The 23,794-nt window shown below is 40.8% G+C and overlaps 1 protein-coding gene and 2 pseudogenes across 2 annotated transcripts; all 3 read right to left on the bottom strand.

Moving 5' to 3' along the window:
* Window positions 1–41: 41 nt before the first annotated feature.
* Window positions 42–6,966, bottom strand: LOC146481127 (uncharacterized; annotated as a pseudogene). The gene is made up of 3 exons (XR_014864573.1): window positions 4,907–6,966; window positions 4,127–4,263; window positions 42–65 (listed from the first exon to the last, which is right to left on the bottom strand). The product of XR_014864573.1 is annotated as an uncharacterized LOC146481127 (transcript).
* Window positions 6,831–8,237, bottom strand: LOC146481126 (uncharacterized). The gene has a single exon (XM_085108820.1). The coding sequence runs from the start codon at window positions 8,200–8,202 to the stop codon at window positions 7,087–7,089; it is 1,116 nt and encodes a 371-aa protein (XP_084964946.1). The 5' UTR covers window positions 8,203–8,237; the 3' UTR covers window positions 6,831–7,086.
* Window positions 8,238–16,118: 7,881 nt separating this feature from the next.
* LOC146481125 (uncharacterized) lies at window positions 16,119–17,018 on the bottom strand (annotated as a pseudogene).
* Between the last annotated feature and the right edge of the window lie 6,776 nt (window positions 17,019–23,794).

Below are 23,794 nucleotides of genomic sequence, written 5' to 3'. Positions count from 1 at the left end.
CATGTTTGCTTTAATACTCAGAAAAAAATAATCCCATACCTTTTTTGGGATCACCCTGTTTATCCCTAGAGAGAAAACAAATTTTAAGCTCAAGAGAAATGAAAACTTAACCATTAGGAAATTCAAATTAGTTTAAACTTACATTTCACCTTGCTTGTTCACCATGTTCATGCGACATTAGATGAAAATTCCCGCCCTTCCTTATAACTGGGTACCAGTTTTCCCTGCGACACTAGTCCCAGGCCTTATGTATTTTCAAGATGGTGGCTAGTGTGATTTTGCTGTGCAGAACTAGGCTCAACGTTTAGCGCTTATTTACCAGTATCAGGCTACACCTGCCCAAAGAATATATTCTCATCACTTTGCAGACCTAAATTACAGATCGAATTCCACGATTGTGCAGAAAATGGCTCAAGGTAAAGTATTGAGTTACTATATAGTTTAAGAAACGTCAGAAATTATCACGTGGCCTTGTTTATCTTTCATGTTTTCCAGTTTCTTACTAAAACAGAGTACTTTTGGATTAGCATTAATGGGCAGAATTATTCTGCACTAGTTTCATCCAGGTGCAAACGCGAATCGTATGTTTTTCTTAGTCAAGCTTTTGTTGGTTAATGAAGCCTCAGACCTGAACTTTTTAATTCTCATTTTTTAGTTTTCAAGCAGAGGGGTTGGTTTTAAGAAAATTTAACATCAAACAAAATAAATTCTACGAATGCGTTTGTACATAAGTTTTTTGTAAGACCTCAGAGTGTATCTTATGACTTATTCCAAAACTGAGATGTGAGCAGGTTCTCCTGCAGTCACCACTATTATCATTATCATTATCATTGCCATAATAATTATCATCATTAAAAAATGGATCATTGTATAATGCAATTCCAGGGATTTGATTGGCTTAGCGGCCATGGTATATGAGCTATTATACCATGCTCAAGGATAGGGATCATTACAATGGTCTTCTGGTTGTTCTTGCTAAGCGAAACCAGCCATAACTTACAATATTTCTTGATTGTTTTTAATAAAACAATTATTCCACTTAAAACAAAAGCGAAAACTAAGAAATAGAGTAACAGGACTTTTCTAGAGCTTACAAAGTTCGCTCCTGTGCTCTTTGGCACAGGCCGTCTGAACACAAGCGAATTCATCGCCAGGTATTAATTGTAAAGAGCATTGCCGTTGTTGTGCTCCGAAGTAAGCAAATTTGGTAACAGCTAGTCAACAGGTACTGCCTTAGCGTCTATGAAAAGCTTTCCTCTTGTAAATCGCACCTTCTTGCCATTGTCGAAAGCCTCTTTCATGATTGGGAGTGCTTTTTTTTTTTCGGGTTTCGAAGTCATAAGGAGTGAAATCTTCAACAAATCAAATTCCGTTCAATGCTTCTTTATTTTCAGGCCTCTTAGCGACACAAAGAAATTCTCTCTTGAAAGGTCTGCTATAGAGTTTAGCAATGATTTGTCTGGGTTTGCCATCTTGTTTCTTGCCGGTACGGTGTACGTTTTCTATTTCGCCGATGTCATCTTGGAAACCAAGAAGAGTAAAGTAATTCTGTATTATCGTAAAACAATTTTCGCCATCCTCTTCAGCCACACCCAGCACTCGAATATTAATATCTCGTGAATGACATGAATGAAAATGAAAGTTCCAAGCGTTCTACTCTTTTCTTCAACTCCATGTTACATTCTTGAAAAGACTTCTCTGTTTCATTTAGCGTTGTATTCAAGCCGCCAACATCTTCTTCGAGCTTCTCTACTTTCGGCTTCAACTTTTGAAATTACGTTTTCAATCTTCGCAAGTCGGGCATCAGTGGTGTTTTTAAAAGTTGCGAGTTCGTCACTAATTATTTGCATTTGTTTTGTAAGGTCACTTCGAAGGGATTTGAGCTCTTCAAGAATGGCGTCGTTCACGGTCGACTCTTCTTTCGTTACCTTTGACTTTTCTTTTGGTTTCCGCTCAACAACTCCTGCTTTGCCTGTTCTTTTTCCTGATCTAAGTCGTACACCAGACATACAGCGCGAGTGGTAACGAGTAAGGCTAATTTTAAGTGGAAAATACGTTTGCTCGGCATGGAGCTCAACACGACATCTTGACTACATAGTGTCCAGTCCCAGTCTCCCAGTTCTCAAAATTTGGGCATGGGTTGTATGACTACTTTTTGAGAATTTGGCGCCTAAAAGTCTCTTTTTGTGATCACAATGAAAGTTGTATCATGCATGCGCTAATTTCGGGGAAAACCCGCACCCGCAATAGCAGTGAAATCACCGCGAGCACTTCAGGGGACCCGGAGTATCCAATCGATAATCGATGACAATCTATATCAATCGATACCAATCTATATCAATTAATCGATTGATATTGATAATCGATGACCAATCAATGGCGAAGATTCGTGTGGTTATTGATTGGTATCGATTATCAATACCAATCGATAGATAAATTGGTATCGATTGGTTGCAGATTGACGGAACCGGAATCGACGCATAAAAAACAACTTTGTACACAGTAATTGTAAATACATTTCAATACTCAATACTCTCTTCTTTCTCTTTTTAAAACGGTATAATGGGGTTGACAGGCCTGGGCGAGCTGCCACGATGGTTCACAACTTTAAACGCGTTTCCGCGTTCTCCCCTCTTCTCTTTTGCAGTGAACACTTCACCGATGTTCACCTCAAAACGGCAAAGATGATAGCCTTTGACGATGCACCTTATATTCAGTAAAGCCTCTACCCGGACGTCTTGCTTAGACATTATGACACGGAAAGGCAATGACGGGCAAGTGCGTAATTCGAGTACACGTGCAACGGGGTATATTCTTTGAGTTGAAAAGACTGGGTCCATAGGGCTTCCTAAAAATGGCAGATGATCGGATAGGTAGCGTGCGTGAGGTCTGTTCGAGGTTGCTGAGCCAATCGATAGCAATCAATCGACGGTTTTTGTGTGGTTATCCATTGGTCATCGATTGGCCGATACCAATCGATACCAATTAACTAATTTTATCGATTGATCTATTGAATTTCCGATCATCGGTTTCCATCGATTGGATTCTCCGGGAGGGGACATGAATGAAAGAAAGGTTGATGTACCTTTTTTCTAGCAAGGAAGAGAAGTGAAGTTCGGAGATATTTTTGCCAATGTTTACGGGGACGCAGTGCGGGGATGTGACAAAGTCGCAGCAAAACCGCTCGTTTCCTCTGCTCATACAAGCAGTTGTTTTACGCTTTCTTTGGAGTCGGAGACCGGTAAGCGATGTTGAACTGCCTTTGTTGTTTCCAGCTGCATGAACTACGCTTTTGTGCGTTGAAAACCAGCCTTATACTAAAGCTGTGCCCGCAAAACTTAGCCAAACTAAAGGAGATGGTTGTACTTTCTGGTCGTGCCGACTTTCTTCATTGGCTTCATGTGACGTTGACATTGTGATTAAGCAGGTCGCGCTAACACAATAAACTTCTTTCACGGGGCAAAACAATCTTTTTCAAAAGCCTTGACACTAGCATCTGTTAAAGGGAAGCCCAGTTATGACTCTTCGGCCAGGGGAACAACCGTTCACAAACCAAACGGAAAATTTCTTTCGCGGTCGTCATATTTGTTTTGGGGTTTACCTTGAGAGCTCGCGTGATTTCTACTCGCGTGGGGCTTACGTGACAGTACGCGCACGCGTGATATTTATGTTGTCAAAAATACTGTAGTAAGCCACCTTAAAGTCACAATGTTTGGCTAACATCACAAACACATAATCGTAAGTGAGACTGTAGTCACATGTTGAAGCAGTGAAATCCTGTTAAATAATTTTAGTAGAGAAAATGAAAGTTAAATTTATTACTGTTGCTTATTAAGCAAGAACTTGAAGCCAAGTGTTACAGTCTCTGCAGATGAACAACTTTTTGGACAAAGACTAAAATAGCATTTATCACATTTTTTTTGTCTTTTTTGGTTAACACAAAATGTGTGGTAATTTTAAACTTTGTTGTTGTTGTTTGTATTACCAGAGAAAGACACGACTTGAATGTTGTGCCTGTTAATAGCACGTTCCTGCCCAGGCTTTACTTTTACTACAATACAATCTCTCCCCCTCATACTGTTGGGGCCATACTCTGACAAAACAGCATTGCATTGTTTGAGCCCACCACATTCATATGCATGCTTGCCCAAGGAACTCAACAGCTGCTCCGTATTTCTCAGTTCACAGTGCAAAGCACACAAGTTGACATCACAAAGCTCCTCTTCGAGGAGAAAGAGGAGATCATCCCTTATGCCTGTCCATCTGAAATATTTAAAAGATAAATCATAGTGGTGTCAAAATAAATGTAAATGTTCTTTCGTTACATTAATAATGCAATGACAATGGACATCAGCATCAAGTCAAATTAATTTGATAACAAAAAAGCATGATGGCAATCCCATCAGTTATCTTAACGCCTGTAAAACAACACGATGATTTTATAAAACACAAGAATTGCATTGTAGAACCAACACCACACTATTTTCTGTATGCTATCAAGGACCTAGGTACTTTAATTCTTTAGATAAAGACATTTGTAACTCAGTATCTCCTTCCTCCTTTAAATCTAGCATCTGTAGCTCTATTTTTAACCTTGCATGTTTTGTCCTCAAATGTTTATTGATTGTTTCCCGTCCATTCCTTTCAACTGTAATAATCATTGTACCAAGCGACTCAGTCTTCAAACAGTATACATGTACATGTATGTAACACCTCTGTAATGAGGAATCCTTATTCTATAAGCCCTATGGTTTCTCCTAAGGCTTTCTCACCACTGTCCCTGTAATAAATATTTTTTGTACTCTTATTTTGCATTTTTTTGTAATGTGTGGTCAAAATGAACAAGGTTCACATTTCACCCTTCCACTTTGTTGTAAGTTCTGTAGTGTAATGTACATGTACTTACTCTCCAATAATTGCCTTGCTCTTGATGAAGCATTCCGCACAAGATTCGCCACATGGAATCCCTGGACATGCACACCCCTATACAAAAAAAAAAAGTTCATTAAAAATCCCACCTGAAATGACAAAGGAATGCTCATTGATTTTTAGAGGGATTCTCAGTGGGTTGTTGTACATCAGTCCACCAGTTACCACATTGGATGCATAAACAATACAGAGCCATGCTATGTCACAAATCATCTGGTTATAATTTATATAAAAATGCTTATTTCCTACTCAGTTAAGTTTTTAATATATAATTTTTTGGAACAACTTTTAAAATAATTCCTGTAGATTCGTTATGGAGATAATCAGAATCTTTGCATTGCAGCCTTGATTGCATCTCAATTCTCCACATAGGTATAGCTAGCATTGGCGCACAGAGAGATCTCTGTACATTTATTGCACATATGTAAAGGCTGCACATCTGGGGAATCCAGAGCCACATTTTGTTGCCACACTTGAGAGATTTTTTTGCTGGAAGAGATTGCACTTTGTCTTTCGTTTTCCTTTAACTTGATGTTAGCTCCACAAATGCGGCAAGAGTTCTCTATAATTTGGTGATGAACCTCCATTTCTTACAATTTCTGTAGGCAGTCAAGACACATGAAACTAAATTCCCCTCGAACACCAACTATACTATAAAGGACATTGATACATACCTTGTTTGGCAAAGAGAAAGGCTTTATTAACCCACGACCACCCCTACGAGGAGATGGAAGAGAAGAAAACAGAACAATAACAACCTCTCTGCCCACCAAAGGGTGGGGAGCGCGGGAACAAAAATGTTGACCTAACTATCAAGCGTGCAGCTGAACACAAACTAAGATAAGAATGAAACAACAATGCACAATGACCTTGCCATACGAGATCGATATCATGTGACCCACTCTGTTAACCTCGGGAAATTAATTATTTTGAGTATTTTCAGTTCTGATTTGATCGTCGATTTCTTTGTCAACCAATGCGACAATAACAGTTCAAGTTTCGTAAGTTCCTCCGGGGTGACAAAAAGGGTCATCTCCACAGTGTTAACCTGAACACCCAGACAAGTCATGCATGTGGATGGGGGGCAAGCCTTAGAAGGAGATTCTTAAGTCCTAATTCAGTAAGAAGTGAGCCGCAATAGTCATAATCACGAGATGCCCTCGCCGCTGGAGCAACACCGATAAAATCATCCAAATAATAAATAACAAACAGCGTTCGTGGAACGTTGACAAGCCATTGCAGCAGTCCTAAGTCCCATAGGTAACACGACATCAAAGTAAAAATGACCATTCCAGTGGTATCCTAACAGTGGATAATCACGAGCGTCCACTGGGAATTGACGATAAGCTCGTTTCAAATCACGTTTGAACAGTAAACAACCAGAACCGAGTGCTGCCACGCGATCAGCGATCAGGTCGACAGTTGGGTAGACAAGCTCAAACTCCTGATCTAAATAAATTCCAGAAGGGATGTCGTCATTTACCGAAGAACCAACTGGCCTGCTGAGATCAAAATTATTCGTCGTTCGGTAGTATCTGGCTTCGGAACAGAGTTTAAAGGAGAGACCGCAACCGGACATGAGAAAAAATTAGTTTCAAACGGACCAATAACCGCATGTCTCCCAGTCTCCGATGACAAGTACATATCAACTGCGTCAGGAAAATTAATAGCTCCCTTGTGATTGTGAAACTGAACAGTTTTCGGAAGTGGACACGAACGATCAAAGCCAACTGGCCAGCCAAATTCCAAAAAATCGGAAACGGCATAATCCGTGTACTCCTGTAGATAAGATCTCCAAACCGGCACGCGAAGCGATGAGGGCACTGACAAACGAAGACCTTGAAAATTATAAACACGAGATTCGAAAACACGGGCATGTAAATCAAGAAAAACACTGCCATCAGGGGGCGAAGATAAATCAGAAGTCGCAACCGTCGAACACGTCGTAAAACATCTTGAATCAGGCGCAAAAACTCTAGAGTCTGGCGATAAAAACGGTGGGTCGGGAGCATCAATATCGTGTGAAGAACTTGCATAACAATCAATGTCTCAAGAACGCAAGCCCGGCTCAACAACAGGCAAAAAAGTCTTAGAAAGTCTTGAATTACTAGAGTCTGGAAAATAAGAGTTATTCGGGAACACGGCGTCACTCAAAAGTCAGGCAGATGTGACTGGAGAAGGATCCAGAGAAGAGCGTGGAGAAGCTGGAAGGCTTGGGAAATCCTCAGAAAAGTCTGTGTGCCTCATAATGGAGCGCAACAAAGTCCAACACTTGGCACAAATATGCTGTCGCCATTTTCGTTCACTGCGAATCATGCCGTAATGATCCTTGCTATGAGGACACTTTCCGCTCTGAAAGTTGCGGCAAAATAATTCAGCACCGAGCTGGCGAGAAGAGCCTAAGCTGCTTGTAGGTTTGGTCGTCGCAGCTCGAAGAAGCTGAGATTCCAAATGAGCGAATGAATCGCCCCAACGAGCACGGCCACACTCAATTTCAAAGAGGACAGCTACATGAAATTCTTGTACGGCGGGCCAGTCAGACTGAGTTACAAGATACATCAACACTATGAAATGATCGAGACATCCAGTACGCTCATCAGGAGAGAGGCGTTTTAGCTGCAAAATGGAGGCGTCTCCGGCAGCGAATTCGGCGAGAGTTAGCTCATCATAATTCCAGTCTTTTGATACATAAGCAAGGCTAAGGAAACTATGTGGCCATAACTGCCGCGTGACTACACGACTGGTAAGCTTAGCAGTTTTCCCTGACCTAAGTTTCGTACCTCGGGCACTCTTCTTGTTGGACGCCCCGTCTTTGTCTTCCGAGTCGCTTGAAGATAGCCCAAGACGATCGACTTCAGCAGAAACCCTAGCGGTTAAGGCAGGATCAGCACAGAGATCTTTAATCGTAACCGAAGGTTCGTTGGCCCCTGCACGTTCCGCTGGAAACGCTTTGTCGCGAGCAGTTTTACTCTGTAAGAGAGTGTTCCGCTTACGCAGTGCATGGAGCTCTGCTCGACTTTCTAAGTCTGCATTCTCGGCCTTGGCCTGAGTAACGACTAAGTTCAACTCAGCAATCTCGTCTTTCCATCCATTTGCTTCTCTGTTTGAAGTGAGGGGAGTGGAAGATTGACTAGCTGGATTGCCATTACTGCCATTACTGGTGCCAGGCGGAACTATCGCTGGAGGAAAATCGAACTCATTATCATCCAAATCGCCGCCATCCATTGCCGCATAATCACGAGTAGAAAGCGATCGTAAATTGTACTGAGACATTAGCGTTTAGGACTTAAACAAAAATATCGACCTAACTATCGAACCAGCTAGCTGAACACGAACTAAGATAACAATGAATCAACAATGCACAATGACTTTGAAATACGAGATCGATATCATGTGACCCACTCTGTTAACCTCGGGAAAGTAACGATTTTGAGTTCCCCACAATAACACAATTTAGCAAGGAATGAAAACTGTAACAGTAGGAGCATGAAAGATGAAACATCAGCAAACTTTAAAACAGCGATTGGCAAACACTTGCAAATTTATTTCGAAGTAGTAAAACTATAAATTAAGTTCCTATACTCTCACTGATTTATCACACCTTCAAATGATGCCTAAAATTATGCCTCAAATACGGTTATGACTGAGCGAACATAAGCGCTCTTGTCTAGATCGAAGCGATATATCGAGGAATGCACACAGTGTACGAGTAAAGCATTCAAGCAGTCAACTTTAAAAAGGGTCACCATTTTTCCTGGGTGGTTACCAGCGACGAAACTTTCCAAAAACAACACTTGTCAACGGCACATTCAAGGAAAATTGTTCTCTTGGACTAGCAAATTCTCTGTGACAGAGAAAACAAAACAAAAAAAGGTATACTTTCATTTTATGTCCGCCAACATGGCGGTGACGTCCATAATCCACAAACTTTCGTTGGCTGAAATATCCGTTGTTAACTCTACTTTCGTCCCCAAAATGCAACCGTGCTAGCAGCCATCTTGTTTCTACCAGATTTGCTACTCAACGTCCCCAGATATTGGGCCCAGAGACTGGTAAGGAGCTTTTAGCATTTGGCCCCAATTTCTCTCCATTATTTTTGCCGATTTTTGCGTATTTTCGCAAGAACAAAAGAAATGTGACATCACACTTTCTTCCAGAACTGGTATCCTCCCAAACTGATACTACAAAGAGCTCTGAAGGTCAACATCATACCTTCGCAAATTCGACATTTATACTTGTTTCAAACTCATTCATCCTTCCATGTTTAAGAACATTGTTGACAAAGGACAATCTGGAAACCTTAAAGCGGACTTCTCTCATCTTGTAAACGTATACGTTTCCTCTCATCAGCCTTCCCAAAGTGATGTCAAGCCTTTCCACATTTTAAAGAAGTTAAAGAAGAACAAGGACATTGTCTTACTCAAACTGGATTAAGGGAATGACGTGGTCATCTTGGATAGACCATTGTATGACAATAGTGTCATTATTAGTAAATGACCTGCCCGATGCTGTTACCGAAGGCGAGGTCGAGATGTATGCAGACGATACCACGGCTTACTGCATTGGCGACAACTTTGATACTGTCACCCAGCACCTGAACTTAAGTTTTAAACAAATTTACACGTGGTCACAAAGAAACAGACTCTCGATTCATAATGGCAAAAGTGAAGCTATGCTCCTGTCCACAAAAGCTCTAATTGGCCCCCTTCAAGAACTCTGATACGAAGAAAACAGTATTGATTTTGTAAACTCTGAGGCTGCTTAGGCGTGGAAATTGACAATTAATTGTCCTGGTCACCTTACATCGATGGATTATGCAAGAGTTACAGAAAAAAGCTTGGAGCTTTGAGGAGAATGCCATGCTTTCGCCCCAAAGTACTCTAGGAAATCTATTTCAAAACAGTTGTCCCAGGAGTTACCTATTGCATCACAGTATGGGGTGGATGTACAGCACCGCTTTTCAGTAAACTGGAGGAGATCCACACAAAAGCAGCCAGGCTTATCCATGACCTACCAGGCGACTGAGATAACATCTACAGTGCTCGGAATTTAAAAAAAATCCAGGTGGTCCCTATTTCAAAAGCCGAGCAACCAAACCCATGAATTTGGTTGCCCTGATGAATCCTTGGTTGCCCGTTAGAAAAACCTGCACATTTAAGTGTACTACTAAAAAAAACATCAATTTTTGTCACATTTTCACGCCACATTTGCACTTTGTAACTGTACTGCTAATTGAAGACATAACAAATCAAAACCGAAGTAAAGAATTTGAGAACAATTGTGGTAACGTTCCTACCTTTATTTACATGCTGTGTAGAGCTTGAGGCGGTCAAGTTCTTAGTGTGCGGCAATGATTTTCGCGGAAGTCTGGGTTTAAGTTGTGGCATATTCAAAATGGCGTCTTTGATCGCCTTCAGACATGAAACTTTGTGTTTGTCTCGTACATTTTCGTATCTGGCAATGTTTTGTAAAATTTACAGATATCCAAAACACAGGAAAAGCTTAGCTGAGTCAATTTCATTATTATTAACTTCACACTATCGGACATTGACAAAACAAAATTGTCACGTAAGTTGGGTGCTGTTTATGATTAATTTATTTTCTATTTTGGCTGGGTTGTCCGTCGTTTTTTCCCTGGGCAACCAGCCTCTTAATTTTACTAAAAATTGGTAGCCAGGTAAACTTTTTGGTCGTCTCAGACGACCGCCAATTTCGAACACTGCACCTACATCCCTAAAAAAAGCGAATTGGCTGCCACTATCATACATGTATAAAAAAAAACTATACTAAAACACGTTCACCAAGCTTTTTATTAAGCTGGCCCAACACAAATAACTGAATTGTTTTCTGTGAAAGTGATAAAGTATGACTCTCGACGATCCAAACAACTGGTACTGGACAGACCCAAAAAGGAAATAGGCAGACTTTCTCTTCGACACAGAGGAACTATGATCTGGAACTCAATTCCCAGCAGCGTTAAAGACGACGATAATGTCACTACATTTAAAAATCGTCTAAAGCAACTCTCCAAATTTATTAACAGTTTCAAATTGGAAAAGGAGTGTTCACTGATCACAAATAAATCACATAACTTTTATTATTATTGACACTTTCAACTTTATTTTTATCTTTTATCTTTTGTTTTTTACTCGTACATTGTACATATTTGGTTCTTTAAATTTTTTTCTCTTTTATTAGTTGTAATTATTGTAAACTAGTAATGCAGATCCACATCAGCCAATGGCTGCCAGTCTTTTTAACCTGCAGGATCAAATGAAGTATGTGTGTATGTATGTACGTACGTACGTACGTACGTATGTATGTAGCATTATCTCAGTTCTAAATTCAAGCAGCTAAGGGCCAATCCTACAATATTATTACAAGAGAGTGTAAGTTATAACGCTACTTAAGGGCAGAAATTGCTGGTGAAATTTATGATCATTTATATCCCTGAGTAACAACCTGCAAGACTTTATGGCTTGCCCAAAATGCACAAGGCCTTGGTACTGGGTTCCACTCCCCTTTTTGCCCCATAGTCTCTTCTGTTGGTACTTATAATTAGAATTTAGCGAAGCACTTATGCTCACTCCTTGTTATTTCATTCCACAACAACTTCTCCTTTGTTAATGAAATTACCAACTTATCCACTCATGATAAATCGATGGTTTCCTTTGATGTTAAGAGTTTGTTTACCAACATACCACTTGAAGAATCCATTGACTTGGCCACACATTACATTGTAGAGGGTAACCCTGATCTTAAATTCGGCAAGTCTAATCGAAAGGAATTATTTTTGTTTGCCACTGCTCAGACCCACTTTTCCTTCAATGGGAACGTTTATGACCAAATTGATGGTGTGGCAATGGTTGTCCCCTCGCACCTGTCCTAGCCAACATTTTTATGGGTCACCACAAAAGGATCTGGTTTGATAACTACAACGGCTGCAGCGTTATTTTATTGCAGATATGTTGATGATACATTATATTTATTTAACAATGAAAATGATGCTCTATTATTCTTTGACTATATCAACTTGTAACATATCAACATTAAATTTACTATGGAGGGAGGAAAATCGCCAACCCCCCTGTTTAGATGTCCTGATTGACAACAGTTATCCCGAATCTCATGTAACGTCGGTTTATCGTAAGAAGGCTTATACGGATTACTTACTAATTTTTTCCGCGGCACGTCCTATTCTTTGCAACTTGGTCTTATTTGCACACTAGTGGATATGGCTTTCAAAATCTACAATACTTGGAATGGTTTTCAGAACAATGTCAAACAATTAACTTCCATTTTGATGGAAAACTGTTTCCCTTCTCACATTATTCACAGAGAAGCCCTCCTGAGGTACAGGAACAAATGAAAACAGAGAAGAAGCAAGACGCCAAGGAATTACTCCAAGAAATTATCGCACTCAATTGTTGCCGCAAGCCTCACAACAGAATATTAGTAGCATCATGGCAGCTAAATGGGACTGTGGTGTCATTTTGTCTGGCCTTACCATGAATTCGTTGATGTCATCGTAAAATTGTGATCTGTGGTTTCATCCTGCCCTGTTGTTCTTGTCACAGACAGCTTTGTATTCTTCAAATTGTCCTCTCCATTTATCCTTAATCTGTGCTAAAGTTTTGGAAGTATTGATTCCTGCTTCACGGCACAAATCCATGAATTCATCCATAATACTGTCCCATATGCTCTTTTCGCCTTGTTAGGATGTTTCTGTAAGCTAAAATTAAGCAATTCATCTCCTGGTTTGTCCTGCTCAGCAGTTGTGCACTATCGGCAAGGCTACAAGACAGCGAATTGCAACTGGCTTCCCCAAGGAAAATAGGTAAGGTTTAGGTGGTATTCGGGAGTTCTTCTTTGTACGAAGGGCCAGCCTGTTCAACAATTCGCTGCCTCAGAAAAGTTTGGAAACCTAGCAGCAAGATCTTGCTCCACATCTTTATTGCAGAAAAATAAAAATGTCAAATATGCTATAATCTACCATACAAACAGATTTAAACGTAAAAAAAACTCAGAGGTTTGAGAATGAAATGCAGTAGAGGGTACGATTTGGTGCCAAGATGGACACAGCATATAACCAACACGGATTTCTAGTATTTGGTGCATTTCACTTTCTTGTGGTTGGGTGAGGCGCTTTTGGTTGTTATTAACCCAAAGAAGTTACCTCTGGAACTGTCATTGGTAATTCTTTGTTCTTTTTTCTTTTTTTTATCCATGGAAATTTCCTGTCAATTTCATTCAGGTAAAATCTGTTTCACACAAGAAGTTGCTTCTCCGTGGGAAAGAGCCATTTACCTAAGGGTAAAATGGCTAGTGTAAACGCAGCTAATAAAAATTGAGCAATTGTGAAGAACAGCTCCCTTCTTCAACTGTCTCCCATCAGACGACTGTCAGTTGGCCGACATAAGGCAGACAGTCAACCGACAAGCGGCCAACAGTTGGTCAACAGATGAGTGACAAACAGCTGGCAGTTTTGGTCAAAATTCTTGGCCCACATTTGGCCGACAAACAGCCGACTGTTGGCAAACTGTTAGTGACCTGTTGGTGAAGTGTTGTTAACTTATCGGCGACAATGTTTTGTAAGTATTTTGCTATGTATGACCAAAACCACATTTGAAAGGCACACTCTGCACAGTATGGGAAACAGTTGTGTCTAAAGTGCTGTGATAAATGCAAGACCCTGAGCACCACCAGGAACAGCGAAAATATCAATGCTGTAACTACAGACAGCGATTGTATCTGTACATCATGTTGGAATACTTATCTTAGCCCCAGTCTCCCTCTGAATACAGTTTATGCTCTATGTTGCAGACTGTTTATATCATTTATTGTTGGTTATTGCTTTTTGCAAAGATGGTGACAGGAGCCGTTTGTATGAAGAGCAGCTTCACTCATATAAGCGGTCATCGTATTTGAGAGGTAGCAGCTGCCCTCCCTCCGCATGTTGACCATACGCTTCAAGTTCTTTCAGTGATCCCATGTTGTTGCGGATGACTAGTTCATGCTCCTTGGAGTTAATGATTTTCAACTCTGCAATGGCAACAAAATCACATGGTGCTCCTCGGACAACGGGCCAGACGAAATGCATTCCACAGGCTACATTGGTTTTCATGTAATGCCTGCTGCTTTCAGGTCATGGGAGTGAAAGGGTTAAACTATTATGTATGGTAGGAATTGAGTGTTTTGTCATGTGAGGTTGCAAAGGTAAAAAGTCTGTTTGAGATTAGTTACTTTTCACTTGCTGTTTTTTGTTTTAATTATTATATTTGAAAGAAAATAAATGGTGTATTATTTTTGAGAAAGAGAGGGGGAGGGGGGCAAATTTTCTGAGCAAAAAAATTATTTTCTACGGTTAGGTTGTGCTTGAATTTCTTTTATGGTTATTCCCAAAAAGCATTATAAAATAAGTGAGCTCCTACACATGCTCTCATTGGTCAATAGCTGCGTTTAGACGAGAGTGTAAACACGGTTGGGGGTTTTAGATTAGTACGTACTTTTGAAAGTTATGACCATAAATTTAACAAAAACCATAGTACTAGTACGATAAAGTACCTGCATTAAGTGGGATATCTTGTCTTCATAGTTGAGAGAGTACATACAGTGGGGTTGCATACCTTGAGCAATGGTGTGGCTCACAATAATTCCAGCAAGCTGAAACAGTAGGCCTTTGGAGCTGTCTTTCATAGGAAGCATAGACCACTCTAAACCCTCAAAAAACCGTTGTTGAATTTCTTTCAACAACATTTAAAAAAACTCAGCTCTAATGGCGCCTGCATCTAAACCTTCCTCTCCTTTGAAGGAAATGGTTAGATTGTTCCTTAATATGTGACTGTTAGTGAAAGCTTTTTTTGTAAAATATTAGCGCTCCTCTCCAAACCTTATCTCTGTCGACATTGAGGCTGTAATCATCTGTCTTGACATTGGCCATAAGGCTTTCAACCACACTTTCGCACGATGCAAAATATAATGTCCCATCAGTGCATGTTTCAGGTACACTTGTGACCATGACTATTTCTTCTTGAAACTCGCACACATGATCTGCAGCTTCTTCAAGTGTTGCTGACCTCTGAACAGCAATTTCGATCTTGCATTTGGTGGAATCTGGAAACATTTCAGACAGTTGATCCACCCACAACCTTGCTTCTCTGTTTGTGTTACATATCTGAGAAGAGAAACCCGTCACTCATGGGCTGCTTTTCCCCTGGCTGCTCGCTCCTTGGCTGTTTGTTCCTTGGCTGCTCATTCCTGGGCTACTGATCCAGAGACTGCCACCCCCTTAAATGCTGTGACTGCTGCTTCCTCCACTACTCCCCCCAGGGCATGTATCAAAGTGTTCTTTAATACTCTGAATTGGAATGTCTTGACTTGCTCATCGCCCAGGGAGGGTTGGACCAATCTCTCCAGATGAAGTTTTTCCAATGTAGCTCTTAATTTCAGAAAGTCCCCTCGCTTGTCTGGAAAAACAACTTTCCTCTTACTCAGACCAGCAAGACTTAAAGTATGAGACTCAGCCAGTGATGGTGTTTTGTTTGTATTTGGGGAGTGCAGGAGAATAGAGTCATGGGTACAGGTGTCCTTTATCACAATGAGGACAAATGTCGGGCCTTGTTTCCTTGCTTTGGGTTGTGGCCCATGAGAGGCTGACCTGTACTGTGGGAAAGCTGCCCTGAGGAAAGCACAGTTTGAGATGTTACTACTGATGTAACCGAGATTTTGACAATATAGTCACTCTTTCAGACTACTCTATGCTTATAATTTACATATTAGAAACAATAATGCACCAGTCAATGCAAACCCCAGCCCACCCCTCTCCTGGCTGTGTCAAACCAAGACATTCCAGCTGGTGCTCATTGCCGAGCTTTTTAAATGTTTGCACCTTTGACCATTTTTCTTTGCCTTAATATAATAATATTGAAGTTTGTGGCTTTGCTCAAATACCCTGTTCCAGAAGATATCCAAACACCCCAAATAGGAGTTTTGGTTTCAGCCCCTCTTCCCCTTTGGAGATTCCAGTTTGGGTTCATACATTCTGTCAAAGATTTTAGTCTTAAAGACCCCCTTCCTGCACCACCACTCGACCCTGGGAAATCATTTCCAATGATCCTACACAGGGAGGCTATTGATAATTTCTGGTAATTCACATTAGACTACTACCATTTTAGAACAAAGAGAGACTGTCAAAGTTTCCATCGACTGATCGGTGCTGGAGGCAAATCAGTGTGGGTGAAGAAAGTTTGTGCCCTATCCTTTATCTGGTCAAAATGTTGGAGAGACAAATGCCCAGCTTCAACCGCTGTGTTGATTAAAAAGTGGAAATTCCGTTCGCTGTTCCAAGAATATGTGGCAGCAAGGTCCATGGCAGTTTGAGATTCGCTAAATAGCACTGTTGCGCGGACTCTGACTGACTATTTAAGAATTCGAGAAAGCCACCCACAAACTCCGAAATCTAGAGTTTGTCGTAATCTATCTTACCTTTTGCGAAGAAAAGGTAATCATTAGGCAAGAGGGAAGGATGTTTGCGCTTTTTTTTGTCTTCGGCCCGCAAGTCTTTGAGAGTTGGAACACTTCCACCCTCTACCAGTACTTCTTGGGTTGGTGGTCTAAAGGGCGTCGAGGCAAGAATATTGTCAAGAGGTGACGGTGCTTCTGGTTTCATTGAACTGATAGCTTGGAAGGGTGTAATGTTTGGGCTTGGCTTCACTAGCTCTAGCTGCGCCCTTGTGATCTCTAACTGCAACTGTAGATTGCCTTGCTTAAATTGCTCCAGTTTGATCTGCTTATCGAACGACAAAGGTTGATGTTCTGCTGAGGTCGTTATCTCTTGTGGTGTGCTTTTCTTTGACTTCGTGCTTTGGGACTTTTGTTGATCAGCTGTTGCACGAGGGAGAGATGGAAAAGGGTTCTCGAGGTAGCCCGACAGATTTTGGAGAGCTGGGCCTGTGGTGTAATCGTCAGATATGGGCATCTTGGATTTTCGTGAGCGTGTACCCATGATATGCTTGCAGCAAAAAGAGAAAGACTAGAGACTGCTTGCTCGATTACAGAATGATAGCTTAGTACAAAGTTCGCAGAATTAAAGGTACAATAGACGAAGACTGATTCACGTGCCAAGTAACAGATATCATTGACAGCTGATATTTTACAATCTTAATTGAACCTTGTGACAAGTCAAAACAAACAAAGAAGAATACAACAGCCAAGGGAGGCTTAGGACCCTACTAGGCAAAAATGCTTTGCTTTTGAAGCTGGGTATTCCAAGCTTAATTCACTGTCCTTACCAGTCCTATCATGTTTGACCTGCAGAAAGGGTCTCTTTGTCAAAAATCTGGGTGTCATTAATCAACGTGTGACACAGAAAAACGAAACTTTCGTTCAAGCACAAAATATGTTCAGTGCATTCATCAAGACTGGCAACAAACCAATGTTTAGTGCTATTTCAAAGTCATGGTGACACAGACCCCTTCAGCTTTGAACAAAGTAGATAGGACAAGTCAATAAGCCTGTGGTAATGTAAGCTTGACATACAATTACAGCCTTCAGAATACTAGCTCTGGCTAGAATTAAAAGTGTAAAATATTTTGGGCTCTGAGGTACTAAACATCATTCTTTCAGTCTGTGTGTTCCAAAAATAGCGACTCAAATGATTTGCCAGCAACAACAAATGAGCTTATTTGCAAATATGTGGGCTACATTACTCATTCATTCATTTTTTTATTTATTACAATCTATGGTTAAAAGGCCAAGGATAATCTGTAAAGGAGTCCTGAACCCCATTTAAAAACCAATCACCTAGGAACTAATATAAATACACATAAGCGTTTCCTCGAAAAACGCTTTTATAAACTAATTAATTAAAAAATTAATGTCTTCGAAATTGCTTATGGCGTTTTGCAAAATTCCCCACAACTCCTCCATCTCTCAACGAGTCGGTTTTGGATCTCACATGGAGAGGACCAAAACCGCAGGAAAATAGAAAACAGTTCGTGTAATGTACGTCGAATTTATGCCTCTGTGAGTCGAAACGGCGAAACGCCAAAACGAAACAATGAAACATCATGACAAAACGACAAACGACGACTATCCGTTGTGGTCAGTGGTGAGTCAAACTCGTAAAACGACGGGTCAAAGAGGGCCAGTCGACGAATCGAACTGACAAGATGACGACACAAACTCACAAAGTGATGAGTTGACCTCTTAGAATGCCGAGTCGAGCTGGCAATTTGGCGAGTCGGACTCAGAAAACAGCTGCTTGACTAGAAGTATTGTCGTACGAAAACGATGAAACGCCATAACAAAACAACGAGTGGAACATTTTGTCCACGATCTATCTTCATACCCATCAGCACCCACTGCTACCGTGAATGGTATTTTTCACTTCCAAAATGCATTATAAATTGATCACACTGGTCAATGGCTACATACATATCAGCAAGTTCTAACAAGAAATTCTGTAATACTCAATATGTGCCAATTCTCTTTTGATCGTGTGCCGTCAGACATGAATTGGGCATCCACATTTAGTGGAGAGCTACCTAACTGCTCACTGTTTTTCTCCCTTTGGGAATGTGAGTGACGATGACAAAAGTACTTTAGGTACATCTGCAGATTGCATGTGGAAACCCTGGCTTTATGAAGAAAGGCTTAAGACAGCAGCTAAGGTAGAAACAAAGAGAAGGGAAGTGGAAGAAACAAACCTAGCTGCATCTACTAAGAGAAAAAAACTGTTAAATTACATCAGGGATTTGAAATCCAGACAGGAATACCCTCCCATTTTAGGTCCATTGATTGATAACATTTATGCTGAGCCATTACATAATGGTAACAACGCTTGGCAACAGTTACATGCACATATTCTTTCCCATACCAATGGTAAAAGTTCTATGAATGGGTTATTCCAGAAAAAATCCACACCCCCCCGACAGATGGGATTGTGGAAATTCTCGCGGGAGGGGGGGTCAAAGACTCTGGAAATCCAGGGGAGGGGGGTTTGAACTTGAAAAAGTCTTCTGCAGGGGTCATTTCGACCGACAGTTCACGCGATTCGAACGGTTTGTGCGGTGACACTTCAGCGCTCTCAGACCCTGAAATAGTAGAAATATTTTGTTCACATATTTCTCACCTGACATAAATGACAATCTAAGTTCCTTCGCAGGTCCTTTTACAGCAGAAAACGCGAACAACAAGATACTAAAGAACGAGCCGTCGCAACATTGTTGCAACGAAGAACCTGAAACGCCTGACACATTCCTACTCGTACCCAGACCCAGCGCGCCACCGTTGTGTAATTTCACGTTAGCCCCGTTGAAATCTCAGTTGTTTGGTGTAATGATAATAATGAAAAGAAAAACGCTTATTTACTTTCACACCTTCGCACTTTGTATTTTTTAGGTGTTTTTTTATCTAGGTCTACAATTATCAGCTTAGTCTGCCTACTTCTCGGCTTTTTCAAACTTCAGCCAGATTCCCCTCTTAGTCCTAGGGACGTAAAATTGTAGCGTCTTTGTAACAAGGTTTGAGAAACGTAAACAGAATGATTTTTTTACTCTAAATAATTTCTCTCAAGTTTGCGTTGTCCCCTTCCGAGACGTCTGCAGCCGCAGTAGCTTCTGATTTAACAGTTGCTTATTACTTACGGTCACAGTTTATTAAGTTTTTACCTTTACCAGAAAAAAAGTGAACATTTAACGACGAAGACGAGTTTATTTGCAATGGTGCAACAAACATGTATATAGTGTAACAATAAAAAACCGGTCCCTTATTTTTTACCATTATGTTTCTAATATCTTTGTGGTTACGAGATTACTGTGAAAATTTGTTCAATTTTGTACAACTTTGAATCATGACTCTTAAACAAAAACAACACTTTCACTAGTGAATAACTGCAACCTTACTGTGCTCGCGCTGGCTTACAAAATTATTGTGTAAAATTCATAAACTGAACAACTTTACATCAAGTTGATAACTCCTAAACAAAAACATTGCACATTTACTAACAAATAAAGCCTGGTTTACAGGTACGACGCAAGCATAAGCATAAGCACAAGAAACCTACGTGTAAACTGGTGCGACGCAAGCATAAGCGCCTTGTGCTTGCGCTTGTGCTTATGCTTGCGTTGTCCCGGTTTACACGTACGACGCAACGACCCAAGCATAAGCACAAGCACAAGAGAATGGAACAATTTCCATTACTCATGCGTTGCCATTTTCCGCCATGTTGGAATCAAATCTCGGCTGCTTCTGCACTTGCGTATGTCACGTTATGCTTATACTTATTGCACGTGTAAACATCCTTGTGCTTATGCTTATTCTTATGCTTCCGTCGTACGTGTAAACCAGGCTTAAAAAACTGTAGCCAAGATACACTTTCTTGCTGTAATCACGATCTTAAAAAAACACGCGCTGTGATTTAACTGTCTTAAACTACCAGTCATCATCGATCACCTGTCTGGCAATTATGTCGTCTTCGTCGCTGGCATTAATTGTTGCCAGCTCCTCAGAGGAGTCTCCATGGTCCGTTTCAATTTCACTGCTTGCTTGAGAATTTCTTTTTTGGGTCTTCCTTTTTACCGAAGCAAGCGCCTTGGTTCGCGAAGTGGTCAGACCAGCAACCGATTTTCGCAAACGATCCTGTGCCAATTTCAGCTCTGTTAAGGAATTCTTCAGTTCTTCTTCTTTCTGCTTGATAGTCGTCTTAACTTGTGGTGAGAGTCCTCGAGCGCGCAGTGCAGTAATCTCCTCGTTTATAGACCTTATTTGCCGGTCTTGTTCTCGTAATAAATTTAAGTTCTTGCTGACAGTTTCTGCCGATAAGGCCAATTTGTGCCCCGAAATTTCCTGCGACAGAGATTTCGCCAATTCTTCTTCTCGCTCGGCATCTTGGATGCACAGTTCGGTGGCATGCATTCGCCAGTGGGTGTCAATGATCCCATGCAGTTCTTGCTTAGAATATCTTGAAAAGCTAGGCGATGAGCACAACTCTTCCGCTTTCTCGTTCCAGAACCTATAATAATCTTGTCTTCGGTCTGTGGCCTTTTCTATGGTCGATTCTGAGTGCAAATACACTCGCCCACGTGCTGCGCTGTAGTCTGCAGCTGAAGTCGTCGTCGTTCCAGAAGTCTGAAAGTACTTAAAGATGGGCTGTTGACGCAGACACTTTGGTTTCGGGGTACTTAGTGTGCTCGAAGTCCTTTTTGCCGCCGACTCTGTTTCCTGAAGATACAGGTTAAGTGAATCTTCATCATCATGAACGAGACATTTTCCTAGTGATACAAAAGTTTCTTGTCCAAAGGCTACAGGAATACGTGCACGCTCTTGTTTTCCAACAGGCTTTGTAAATATGTAGTTAGGGGGAAGAAAATCTTTCACAACTTGCAGGACATTGTTTCTTGTTGTAGCGAGATCGATTTCCTTTTGCTCGTCAGAAATAAAAACTTGACATTTGAGCTCTTCCCCGACTAACACGTTACCTGTCCTTTCAAACAAATGGGTGCTGCGGGGTTGGAAACTTGAATTTCTCAGCACTCACCTGGGTGAGTGACGTTTTCATTGTACTCGCCCGGATACGTTTTCCCTCGCTAAATACTCCCCGCCCCCCCCCCCCCAAAAAAAAAAATAATAATTAACATAAAATAGAGTACAGGAAACAATTTTGCTGTTGTTGTTGTTAGTTTTTCTAGGTGTTTTAGTTTATTGCAAGCAATGTTTTAGCTTACTATTAGGTTACAGGTAGTTTAGGTTTTCCAGAATCATTTCTTCTGCATCTCAGCATCTGATTCAGAGTCTGACACCACCCTCGTCGTCATCTCCAACACTGTCATCGTTCTTTTCAGTGAAGACAACCACTTCCTCATCCTCCTCTTCTTCTTGATCTCTTCTTGGCATAATTTTCTCCAAAAGAAACAACAACATCAGATCCTCAACCAAGCTCTGGTGGTACTAGTTCAGATGGCTCCCCACCGAGGGAAGCCGGAGGAAAATTCAAGATGGCAAATGGCCTAAAGAAAACAAAAGATGCCATTGGCCAACGATCAAGATGAAGACCCCTACATGCAAGGAGTATGCGACATGTGGCACTTATCAGTGGAAAATCAGAGCGAGCATTTTAAGAGAAGTATGGAGGTTCAACAGGCTGCTATCCAAAGCCAAACAGAGCAAACTAAGGCTCTGGCAGTTGGTTTAAAAGACATCTTAAAGGACTGTTTAAAAAGTGATTAAAATCAATCACTTTGCTGTCTTAAATTTTCACGTTAAAATGGGTATTTAACATTTATAAATATTTTTATAAGCTTTGTTCCTCTTGAACCATATAGTTTCTAGACTGACAGTCATCTTTGTACCTCATTGATATGGTAGTGGGAATTCCTTCAAAGAATTCAAATTAAGCTTAATTAATAAATTCTGTAATTTTTAATTTGCAAATTGCATTCTCTAGAAACAAGTATTATGTGACAGCTGAAGAGCAGAAAGATATACTTTTTTAGAAAGATATATTGTTACAACAGTAAAATTACGAAAAACATTTTATTACAAGATGCATATAACACATAATTATGGCTGAATTTAAAGTCTACATGAAGTAGAAAAATTAAAAGTACACGTCAAACTATGCTAGATTATTTAGTTGCCGAGGGAATTTGGTATATTACAAAAATTACAAAAGTCCCTGGGCAACTAAAAAATCTAGCACACTGACGTGTAGATGTACCATCCTGTGCTTCATCGTCATCACCCTCATCATCAGGTGCAAGCCGGTTTTTATCTTCATCGAAGGCATCTCCCTGAACTATTCGAACGTTCTGCAAAATACATGCTGCTGTGACGGTCCTAGCCACAGAAACATGATGTTGTTCAATCTTTTTTAGTGATGCTCTCCAGTGACCTTTAAGCAAGCCAAACACTCTCACGACCACTGATCTCATTGCACTTAATTTCACATTAAAGCGTTTTTTTCTGATGCGAAATATGCCTTCAGTTTGAGAATGGATTAATTAACCCATTATTTAAAGGATAAACGTCTCCCACAAGCATTGGCCCCAACAGTTCTCAGTGAACTATTCTTGTGCGCGCTGTAATGTCCTCATTTTCTGCAAGATCAAAAAATCCACCCAGCCTTAAAACTCGTGCATGGTGAATACTTCCTGGAAAGTGTACATCTATATGATGAAAAAGCAACTCTAATCTAACTATTCCTTGCAGGTTTATACTGTAGTATTGCTTTCTATTGAAGTAGTCCTCCTTGTTCTCCGGTGGTGCATACATTTCAAAGTGGCAACCATCAATAACTACCACAATTGGTGGAAACTTGTACTCTTCAAGTCATCCATTGCTTCTTGAACCTCGTCAATGTAGGGGAATCGAATGAGCAAGTCTTTTTTTAGACACAGGGCCCTTTCAAACTCTTGGCATATCACCTTGGCGGTAGATTTTCCCAGACTGAACTGCAACCCACATGTACGATAACTGTTTTCAGTGGAAAGTCTCCACGCTCCCTGGAGACAAACTCAAACAATCCACAGTGGGTGACTATGGCTGTTTTTTCACGGTCTTCCTCTCGGACGGGAACCTCCCAATAACCATTAGCGAGGTCCAATTTTGCAATTGATATGCCACCACCAAACCAGTTAAGGATGTCTATCACTTGAGGAAGTGGAAATGCATCACTCTTGGTGACTGAGTTAAGTGCATGATAATTGACCGCAAAGCGAGGAGGCTAGGGTTTTCCGTGTAAGTCCTTACGATGTACAAGAACTGCTGGAGCACCCCAAGGAAACTTGGAGGGTTGAATAATGTCCTGTTTTAGCAGTGCATTGATTTGATCGTACACGGCTTTAAGTTCTGACAGTGACATCCTGTA

The sequence above is a fragment of the Pavona decussata genome, unplaced genomic scaffold, assembly GCF_977016875.1.
Source record: "Pavona decussata unplaced genomic scaffold, jaPavDecu1.1 SCAFFOLD_51, whole genome shotgun sequence".
NCBI lineage: Eukaryota > Metazoa > Cnidaria > Anthozoa > Scleractinia > Agariciidae > Pavona > Pavona decussata.
This window is presented reverse-complemented; position numbering and strand designations above follow the sequence as displayed.

Excerpts from the sequence above, each read along its gene's own strand:
- LOC146481126 (XM_085108820.1), bottom strand. The coding sequence starts at position 8,202 with ATGTCTCAGTACAATTTACGATCGCTTTCTACTCGTGATTATGCGGCA.